The sequence below is a fragment of the Hermetia illucens genome, chromosome 3 (assembly GCF_905115235.1).
Source record: "Hermetia illucens chromosome 3, iHerIll2.2.curated.20191125, whole genome shotgun sequence".
NCBI lineage: Eukaryota > Metazoa > Arthropoda > Insecta > Diptera > Stratiomyidae > Hermetia > Hermetia illucens.
Window position 1 is genome coordinate 101,844,567 of NC_051851.1, and position 11,489 is coordinate 101,856,055.

An 11,489-nucleotide genomic window follows, 5' to 3' on the forward strand; every position below is an offset into this window, starting at 1 on the left:
CGTGCTCGAATTGAGGGAAACGTCCGAAGAATCTCTGGTGCAACAAGGGGCGGTAAGATGTTGTACCCGCCCCGCCGTTATTTCGTAGTAGGAGCGGTTGATGAAGAGGTTTATATCTTTAGTGCATTTCATCCGCTGCCCACGCGAACCTGCTGAAGTGGTCGCCACAGAATGTGGCGAAACAGCTGCAGCAGGCGGAGAAATGCTCCTTGTCGTCGTGCTGCCTAGACGTCGAACCGCCCCACGACTAGCGGGTTCAACGCCGTGCTGTCCATTACGAGAGCCCGACCCATTCACCAAGCCAGACGACTCAAGCCGGTTATCCGTATCGGACCTTAAGTTTCTCCTTCTTCTCATTAAGTTGATTTGCACTTTATACCTAACTGCCAGTTGTGGGGATAGCTTCCTCAGTGGGTAATCTGCCAGACTGCAAAGCTCCTGCACTTTCCTCACCTACCCCCTGAGACGCTGCGGTGGCGTACAGCCATTCAGACTGAAGCTATCCATCCCTCCTCCTTTCACAACCGGGCTTGGGACCAGCTATTTCTTAAATCGCAATTCTTTCAAAACATCGTTTTAATCAAATACGCCACGCAAAAGTAACATTAGTCAGTAGTTATAAATTATTTATTTGAAAGTGGCATATTTTTCGTACTGAAAAATGGCAGTTTTTCAAAGACCATCTGTAATCATTTATACAGAATGAGGTAGCAAATCCGATTACATTTGCTCGAAAGTTGACATCAATATTCTTAAATATGTAACGCAAATTCTTAAATACCTCGAAGTCAATACAAAAGAACTAATGCCATATTCAAATATCGGTTTTGCCATTGGATCAAAATGTTGTTCATATAATGGAACTTGAGAATACTCGTATTCATTAGCACATCAAACTACTAAATATTATATCAAATATTAAGCGTGCATGCAATAAAAACCGACACTAGAAATATGGTTGATTTGCGAAGTTTAAGCATACAGATGTATAAACATATAGTGACAGCTGAAAGTTTGCACGAAAAAACAGTGGATAATTGGCGGCAGAGAAAGTATTGAAATTCTAACTCTCCCAAACCTGGTTTCCGGACAAAAGTGACATCTTTCATGAACAGATACTTTTTGTATTATAATAAAAGCGTTATTCGCTTTTATTGTCTGACATTTCTTTCTTTCTTCTCATTAAGATATTTCTGTAATAACTGAGGGGCCATTTTCTATCAATTATAGACATTCTGCGTACTGTCATATAATTCATGAGTCTTTGATTATTCCAACTGAAGCTATTTACGACCTCAAATCACGGAATATATATTCAAAGCTGATTTTGTTCTGTTACCATAAAACAGAATCGGCTTGCTTTGAGTGTTTTCACCTTATTAGGTGTCCTACTCAATTCTAATAGGCTTCAATAGAAAGCTGGTGCTGCTCAGTTAAGGCCAAATACTCATTTTAAACTCTCGTTTTACTGAAGCCATCTTCGATTACAGATTCTTTTCTTCAAAATATGCAAATTTCTATACACGAGGTAGTGATTTAAAACGCAACGAATGGAGCGTTCTAATTATCAATGACCTACATACGTATTTATGGATGTAATTTTTTCAGAACATCCAAAGTTCATTGAGAGGAATTCCTAAAGCTTTGATCAAATATGAAGATCAACATGGCTCAAAGAAAGCTATCCCAAATTTGATCGTCTTACAACATTATAAAAGAACTAAAGATTCCGCTACCAATTGGTAAAAATTACATATACATATATTATGTTAAAAGATCTCGGCCCAATAGTTTACATATTTCGCCTCCGGAATATTTTTTGGATTGTGCCTCTATAAATGGCCGCTTTTCATAATTTTTATTCAGTTTAATTCGATTCTACTTTACGCTCCCGATATTCACGAAGATTGAAAGTTATTCGATTCTTATAATAATACACAATCGTAGTCTGTAATTGTGAATGTAATGTAATAAAAATTGCGGATCAAAATGGATTTTTTAACCTCAGCATGCGCAGCCAGAAGTCTCGGACCAGCTAACACCTTGATCAACACATTTCTTTCGACTATGATCGCAATCCATTGTAATATATCGACCACGCAAATATGGCCTAAAGATTACGGAGAACACGCTTTAGTGTATGGTGAGCCTATTTTATGTAATCGTGATTATTATTGCCTGTGCTTCCAAAAACTTCTGTCATGTTGACAAATCTACTTCTCCTTATTACTATGAAAGAAAACGTTGAGCATGATTTCCTGAATTTTTCTCTTCTTTAGTCTGTGCTCCTTTCGGTAGCGGGGTCAGCCCATCTAGATAAAATTCGCCAATTTTCTCGGTAATCGACCGTGCCAAGCGATCGCTTTTTCGGTCGGCCTTTTGATTTTCCTCGTCGACTTGAATGCTATAGCCCACTGTAGAGTCCCCAATAGCGAGGATAATATACCATGCCGTCAAGGATGCCTTGCTTGCAATTTTTCGATGGTAAATCCACGTTATACCATCGATAATGTCCTCATTTCGGACTAGATCTTAGTGTGTTATTCTACTGATTTAGAACATCTTTGTCCGCATTGCCGCGAAGGGGTTGGTGGGTCGATAGCAGTTGAAACTGTGGAAGACAACAAGACGAACGCAATAAAAAAATCCTTATTTCCATGGAGTCTCTACGATGCAGCAACGGAAGCCAGCATTTCAGCTGGCGTATAATAAATCAGCCTACCGTCGACAGCCCATGTCTTATAGCTATTGACCAAGTGACTGATTAGTTTAGTGGCCGCTTTAAAATGCTGTAAATATTTTTTTGCTATATTGGACGTCCGGGCAATACGACCAAAAAGAAGCCTTGCCAGCCCTTGCCTTGTATCGAGCGATGTCGTAAACGCAAAAACCGGAATGTCTGGAATTCCTTATTAATGTAGATGTAGACCGGATACTGATTGTTTCGCCATTGATGATGATGATGATATTGAACCTCATCTCTACTTCACATGAAAGTGAAGTGGGCCACGCTTCCCGGTTACTGACTTTGACAACCCGCTTGACTATTTCTGAAAATGGATCTTTGATAAGTGCACACCCAACCACTCCACTTTCCAAACAATTTCAAAACTAAGATCAGATCGAATATCTTTCATTTAATAACTCATATATCAGAGTCGAAACTTCTCGCCTTGGAATGAGTTTCCCCCTATTTTCTTCGCACCGCCCACAATCAAGAAAAAGCGAATTGGTATCGTAGCACAAGAAGCATCAATCGTTGGATTCAAAACCTTCATTTGCCGCTAAGGACTGAGTTCCGATTAGATTGGTTCCCTATCTGGGTCTTGACACAGGTTTTCTGCTTTTCGTTGTTCTATTTTGATTTGACTTAAGTGTTCACAGTTGATTGCAATGGCCTTGATTTGATTTGAATTGCAGTTCATCTCGGTGGAGCCCCTTGTTGCTGAAGCTAGAGGTCGTCTGTTAACAAAAATTTAATGTTCCCGGTTCAATTTGAGCTTTCTTCTCCTTCTAATTTCTTCCTTTTTAAAACGAACCGGTTCAAAGTCTGTCTTTGGGTATGTCGGTCTGTCACACGCACTTTTCTCAGAAACGACTATACCGATTGACACGAAATTTGATGAGAAGGTGGGAACTATGAACTCCCAAACATGCAGTGACTTACATCTTTCTATGTTGAGATTAGGGGGGGAGGAGGGTTCGTCATACATGAAAAAAGGGAATGTAAAAGTTTTTTTTCACATAATATAGTCATGTAGGATATCAAATGAAAGGTTTCTATTAGTACTTTTAGTACATTTGCTGGAAAGACAGGGAATTCGGGGGTCGAGAGTGACGATTTCTTCAACAGATCCATTCTTAGAAACTACCGAACCAAAAAATCTGAAAAAAAATTATAAAACTGCCTCTATACGGTGTCAAAATACTCTCCATGTCGATATCTGCTCAAATTAAGTTAATAATCGTATATTCCTATATTTACGTGGCGGGATATACGAAAGTCTTCTACACCGATGGTTCAAAAACAGAAGAGGGTTCTGGAGCCGGAGTCTACCTCTCGAATAAAAACGAGAAGTGGGCTTTTCCTTGATGACAGGTGGCAGAGCCTAAATGCTGCTCGACACACCAAACTTTTCCTGCCAGAACCGAACATACGTACCGCAAAGTTTATCCTGTCGAAAAGCAGGAGGACTTGCAGGTGTATTGTGGGCATTCTGACAGGCCATAATTCACTAGCTGGGCATATGTTCAGAATAGGAGTTACCGAAGATGATACGTGTCCCTCCTGTAATGAGGAAGCGGTAGCATTTCCTATGTGAATGCCCCGCCTATGGACGCATCAAGCATCATATCTTTGGTGCCGATGTTCTCCAATTGCGACGGGTAGCATCACATCCACTAACGGGAATCTTGCGATACGCTAACGAATCCGGAATATTCCGTTAGACGGGGGAGGCGAGTACAATGGGCCAACACGGCCTGAGTGGTTAGAAGTTGTAGCTTCTCCCCCACCATACACACACACACACCTATATTTGTGAGGAAATTGACTAGAAACTAAGTTGCTCCCGAAATATATATACATAATAAAATAAAATTGTAGTTTGGAGTAAGCTACTGGTCTATCAATTTTAGAAACTCGCTTTAAGTTTACTCTAGAATTATATTGCAGAAGAGTAGATTATATTATGAAGCATGTTATATCCAAGTTTCATCAAAATCATGCTATTAGTAACAAAGTTACAGTAGCTCAAAGTTGTCTTTACCGTATACAATCTTAAGTACTTAATATCAATATCGCACTAAAGTGAGTCGTCTGACATGCTAAATGCATATACATTACATCAAATATACTCACACAAACAAACAAAATCGTTCATACCTGAAACGCCGAGCTTTCGGTTTCTCGACTTATTATGGTTTTGTTAGCGCGCGACAGGATGGAGGACACTGCGGTAATTTTTTTTTATTGAGACGTTCGCTGATACGTCGATTACAAAGAATACCAGTTATGAAGCACCACTTCATCCAGGTTTCGCTAATGCTCTCTATTTGCCGATAGCATCAACCGGAGATATTTAAATCGTTCAGTTCTGGGTAGATTATAGCCACTAATAGTGCTTCCTTCATGGGAGTCAGTCCACCAAAATTGTTACAATAAGCGATCATTCCATTTTTAGACAAGTTGCTCAAAATCATTTTTGCTATGAGACGCTACATAGAGCGCTAGACGTTGCATGACCCGTTTGTTGGTTTCCATAAAAAGAACAAAGAGGAGTGGCTGGTTCGAGCTCTTTTGGCAATAGGAGTTATCGTAGACCAAATGCCTTCTCTAGAGACAAACATTCAACGCAAAGATGGTGATGCTGCTCACGATGTTTCTCCATGAGTAACCGGGTAGTGTGTATTGCGTCAATAGTTCCGCAGTTCTGGACAGACTCGACTTGATTCACGGTTATTTGAACGATGTCGCGAATACGATTGTCATGAATGCGTTCAAAAATCTTCATTGTATGGGACAGCAACCCAATCGGACGGCATCCCATATTAGATCTGTGGTACTGTCTTACCAATCAAATGGTGTTCTAGCTTCATCAATAACCCGACTAAAGAATTCACTGAGCCACAGTGTTGACTTAAACTCACTCACTTCGCCTTCCAGAGTTCAAAAATGAAATCGTCAGGTCCTTGTTTCAACGTCGGCGCTAACAGTTGGTATTGCTCCAAATGTCAGCAATGCTAGTGGAAGTGAAGAATAAACAAATTCTTCACCTGAAATCTGCTCGTCGTGGTTCATCGATAAGCAAAGTACCATTCTCGTCATTAACGCAACAAAAGTTTTCGATATCCTGTGTGTGTGTTGATGTCGGCTGTTAACAAGTCGATACAAATTTGTCTCACTATCACAAGTGTCCAATTTATCGTAAAGATCTTTGTAATGGGCCACTCGAATCACAGCGATTGCGTTCTTTATTTCCCAGTTGGCAGTCTGTAAATTTGCCAATTGGCCAGCGTTTTATTGTCGAGAAACTTATGGTAGAGGCTTTTCTTTTCACAGACTTTCATTTCAACATCGTCATTCTAAAGCCAAGTATCTCGGTTGGTGAACCGCTTACCTGTCTTCAAGCCCCGAAGTGCACAACCCTCGGGCTGCTTTGTGGACCGTGTCTTCAAATTAATTCCATCATTCTTCCACATTCGTAGCAGTCGGTAATCGCATAAGTGAGATCAGTTCTTCTTTCTTCTCACGAAATCGTCACCATTTAATGCGCGGCAGGTCCGTGCATTCCACACGCAGTTTTATCGGTGGTTTCTTCCACAAGGCAGTAATCAGCCGCCGGTGTTGAGATCCAGTCCGTGACAGTGGCAAAATATAGACGACTTACGGGAGTATACACGTTTCCGTTTTACTGTTCCCACTATAAAACGTAGGAAGATGAGACGTTTGATGAACTGTGAATTCACAATTACAAGGTCATGGGTGTCTGCAAAATCGACTATATGCTCGCCACCTTCATTGCGTACTCTACCCCCTTTCCCACATGACACCTGTTGCCATTTGCCTCTTCACCCGCATTCCTATTAAGATCATCCGCAATCACGCAGCACGTCAAAGTTTCTTGTGTCAAAAAGTTGCCAGGATGCATCTTCTGGGGATCAGGTGTCTGTGGTGAGTAGTGCCAGTCATTAAATCGTTGGGAAATTTTAATGGCACCACGAAAACCCTCAGAGATGGCAATGCCAACACCGTATTGAGTGTGTGGGCTACCAAAATAGAGAAGCTTATAAGCATTTTTACCGCGTTTGTGTTCTATATCGCAGCTTTTGGCACCAGAGCATCGGGTTTATTTTAGAGCACAGATACCAAGGGCTCTTGCAAGTTCCTCGGTTTTTCGGTCAACGGTGCAACAAGCGGTATTCGGTATGGGCCTGCCTTAATAAGGAGCTCCAAACATACCAACTTTGCTCAGAGATCCACCAATTCGATATCCCTGGAAGCTGTTTGCCATACTGGCCTAAGCCATCACTCCGATCCAGACAGGGTCTACCACAACTTTCAGAGCTGAATCATCCTCACCCCTACGGATTAAATAACTTGCCCGCAATAACCTACTGAGCCACATTTTATCCATAACCAGACAGGCGTGGTATCACTTATAGATTTCCTCGATATATAGGCTACGGAATTGTCAATCCTCTCTTGAACGCGACTAAGAGGTCGCAATTTTTCTAAGTAAAAACCCAAGACTCCAAGGAATACACGAGGACCATCAAGATCATTATCTTGTACAGTAAGAGCTTTGACCCTATGGTGAGACGTTTTGAGCGTAGTAGTTTTGCAAGCTGAAATATGCTCAGTTGCAGCCAACAACCGTTTGCAGATTCTCTCGTGGTAGCGGTTATCCTCTGACCCCAGATAAGAGAAATTATCAGCAATCTAACAGTTGAAGTTTCCTATCTGTACATGTTCTCATTTGACCAATGCCATTTGTTGTTTTTGATGCTTTGGTTTTTGGCGTTGACGTTGAAACCATATATTACATCTTGCCTTCCTTGATTTACAGCCCAAAATCTCGCGCTAATTACCACCTGGTGGACATGAAGAAAACACTTCCTGTCGCATTTTCTTCAGCATCACGGACCACTTTTTCCAGGGCCAGGATGCAAAAAAGGGCGTTCCCTTATCTTAGGCCGTTGTTCATGCCGAATGGTCTCTAGAGTGATCTTGCTGCTTTTAGCTGGCCTCGAAGGTTGGCCTTGTCGATTTAGTGGAGACACCGAATTCTCCTTCCCATGGCCGTGTTCACTTTTATCCTGGCTATGCTATCATAGTGTCCGGATGGCTCAAGTGGTTAGAGCGCTGGGCTGTCGTAGCGGAAGGTCGCGGTTCAAATCTCTCTGGGGGCAGAGGAATTTGTTATCGTGATTGGATATCGGACACCAGTCGACTCAGCTGTGAATGAGTACCTGAGTCAAATCAGGGTAATAATCTCGGGCGAGCGCAATGCTGACCACATTGCCTCCCACAGTGTACTGTGGTGTACCGTTACGGTCTTGAATGAAGTGCTCTAACACACTTCAAGGCCTTGATCCAATATGGATTGTTGCGCCAACGATTATTATTATTATTATGCTATCATAGGCGGCCTTGAAGTCGACGAAAAGATGCTGCAGTTAATGGCCATATTTCCATCTTTTCTGCAGAGGAAATCTAATCTATTGCTGATTTACCTGTCTCTTTGGTATGGGCTGATGATGTTCTGGGCATATAGGCTTACCCGTTCTAGCGATAGCGATAAATAGCGGAGAATATCTTATAGATGGTAATCAGCAATGTAATACCTTTACAATTGCTGTACTTTGTGATATCTCCCTTTTTATATATGAGACAGATAATGCCTCTTCGACAATCGTCAGGCATTGATTCGCTTTCCCACACTTTCAACATAAGTTGATGAATCGCTTGGTGAAAATGATCATTTCAATATTTAAACAGTTCGGATTGCACTGACTGTTTCTTCCATGCTTGTTGGCACTGATGGCATTATTTGTCCGTCGCCTTCAATTGGTAGGATCTCCTACTCGCCAATATTCTGTTGGTTGTACAGTTTATCAAAGTACTTCGGTCCAACATGCCCATTCTGCCGGAAATCGGATTTCCACTTTTCTCGGCAGGATGAGCATCGACGCATATAAAGCTACATCCTACTAATTTTTTAGTAAAACTTGCATGCCATGTACTTTTCGGGTACATAGACTTGTTGGTTCTCCCAGGTTTCCTTTTTCTGTCCGTGAAGTCGATTCTTCACTCGACGGAATTCGTGATAGGCCTCTGCGTGTACCCGCCTTTTTTTGAGCTTTCAGCATTGGCCGCTATGCAGAATTCTTCCATTCTATTGCTAGCTTAACATTCATTTATCGTCAAACCAATCGTATTGTTTTTTTTGCGACTGTGGCTAAGTATATTAGTGGCCGTTTCAATGATAACGCTCTTCAGGTGGTAGTGAAGATCATTTGTAGATGCTTCATTTTCAGTATCACTGTTAACTTCTATTGCGACATCCATTTCCCATTTATAGGTGTTATAGCTGTAGTTCGAGCCGAATGAATCTGAAAGTGATCCTGTCTGAAGAGGCCTATGTAACTTCTATGGAACTTCCAACAAACATTTCATGCAATACTGCTATTTGAATAATCTGCAGTCCGTTATCATTGGTGTTTTTATGTAAGCTATGGGAGCCGACGTATCCCTACTTGACTGTCAAACTCTCCAAGTATGATTTTGATATCATCCTGAGGTTAGTTGGCAAGCTTATACAGAGTATCCTTGTTAGATCATACTTCTTAATAATAGATAAAAAAAAAAAGTAACTTTCTGCTGAGATCGTTCTGAGTTGAACTCTTTAAGTTTCCTCAACTTCAAAGGAATCTCTATTAGTAGGAATGTTTGTAATTTAAAGGTCTCGACGATTACGACTACGTCATTATTGGAGCTGGATCGGCAGGATCAGTTGTTGCAGGACGGTTAGCAGAAAACATCGACAGCAAAATTCTCTTAATTGAAGCCGGGGGAAATACTTTTATTGAAAATGAGGTAATTATTTTTCTTAGCTGCTCCTCATGTAAGTAAGTAAATAACCCTCAGATCCCTGGACTGGCATTCTCCACATTTGGATCAGAAGTCGATTGGAATTACCCCACAAGGTCAAATAAAAATTATTGCTTGGGTATGAAGGACGAAACCTGTATATGGAACAAGGGTAAACTTCTCGGCGGCTCACATTCAATTAACGCAATGCTCTACCTTCGCGGTAATCCTCGCGACTACCAAGATTGGGTGAATGAAGGCAATCCAGCGTGGAGCTGGAATGATATCCAGTATTATTTCCAAAAGACAGAGAAGTTTAAAGGTAATCAAAGTGGAGTCCATGGAACCTATGGCCCAATGAATGTCGAAACATATCGCGGACCAAAGCTTGACGAATTTATGTTTATGAAAGCTGCTAAAGAGCTAGGATATAATGCAGTTGAAGACTTTTCCGCAGGACCATATTTGGGCTTTGGAAGAGTTTACGGTACGTTAAAAAATGGCAGAAGAATGACTACGGCAAAGGCGTTTTTAACTCAAAAACGACCAAATCTGCATATTATCAAACATGCTGTTGCTCGGAAAATCAAATTTACTCGAAAACTAAAGGCAGAAACAGTTAGTTTCGTTTATAAAGGTCGGTATCAAATGGAGGTAAAAGCACGGAAGGAAATCATTTTATGCGCAGGGTCCATTGAGACTCCAAAGCTATTGATGCTTTCTGGTCTCGGCCCCAGAATACATCTAAAAGCACTAGGGCTTCCAGTCATTAAAAATTTGCCTGTGGGAAACAATCTTCAGGATCACGTGAGAGTTGACCTTTTCTTCAAACTGAAAATTAAGCAAACGCTAGGAATGGACTCTGAATTTCTTGATTCAGTTTACAGTCAATGGGTGTACCGAAATGGACCGTTCGGAAAACCTGGCCTTGACATCACAGGCTTCATCAACACGGATGGAGTTGGGCTATATCCTGACATCCAATTAATATTATCGCGCATTGATAACATTACAGCATTCCAACCGAACTGGAAGCCATATATACTCCAAAGCTTTGAGAATCAGATTCATCCACCAGACACGATCTTCTTTATCTCGGTGATATTAGTTCGACCAAGATCTAGAGGTCTAGTCCGGCTTCAAAGTTTAGATTACCGGCATAATCCGTTTATACTTCCAAACTATTTTCAAGATGCAGACGATATGAGAAGATTAGTAAGAGGTATCCACAAGGTACTCGAATTTCCAAATACACCGATCCTAAACGATTTTGACGCAGAATTTTTGAGACCGAATTTGCCAACATGTGACGAACACGAGTATCAAAGCACGAGATATTGGAAGTGTTACTCCAGATATATGACAAATACAGTTTGGCATCCCTGCGGAACTGCAAAGATGGGTCCAAGGAATAGTAAAAGTGCAGTCGTGGATTCAGAATTGAGAGTCCATGGCGTGAAAGGTCTGAGAATAATTGATGCGAGCGTCATGCCCAACTTGGTGAGTTCCAACATTAATGCGGCGGTAATTATGATTGGAGAAAAAGGTGCGGATTTAGTGAAAACAGATAAAACAATATAAAGGATTTAAAAATTCAAAAAATTCAAATAATTAAGATTTTTCCTAATCATACGGCTTGTTAAGTTTGTTAATGTGACAAATAAAAGAATTGAAAACAATTTGAAATAAAGAAGAGTCTCTGGAGCATATTTTAGTAACATTTATGATAAAAATCTGAAGTCTAGACAAGGTCAAACATGTCACTCAATTATATATGCCTTCAATGTTTCCTCTTGGCAATTAGTGAGATTTCTCAACCAATTTTCAATTCTTTCTAAATGTTTGGTGTCAGGCGAGTTTTAAGTTCACCCACTGCCACGTTTCAGCGCAATCTGGA

The 11,489-nt window shown here is 40.9% G+C and overlaps 1 protein-coding gene across 1 annotated transcript; it reads left to right on the forward strand.

The window, feature by feature from the left end:
* The first annotated feature begins 9,469 nt into the window (after positions 1 to 9,469).
* On the forward strand, positions 9,470 to 11,173 carry LOC119652496 (glucose dehydrogenase [FAD, quinone]-like). Its single transcript, XM_038056678.1, has 2 exons — positions 9,470 to 9,598; positions 9,650 to 11,173. Exon 2 carries the CDS (start codon positions 9,734 to 9,736, stop codon positions 11,171 to 11,173), a length of 1,440 nt encoding a protein of 479 aa, XP_037912606.1. The 5' UTR covers positions 9,470 to 9,598; positions 9,650 to 9,733.
* The last annotated feature ends 316 nt before the right edge of the window (positions 11,174 to 11,489 follow it).

What these genes read in the sequence shown, in the direction of transcription:
- LOC119652496 (XM_038056678.1), top strand. Translation starts at nt 9,734, where the DNA reads ATGAAGGACGAAACCTGTATATGGAACAAGGGTAAACTTCTCGGCGGC.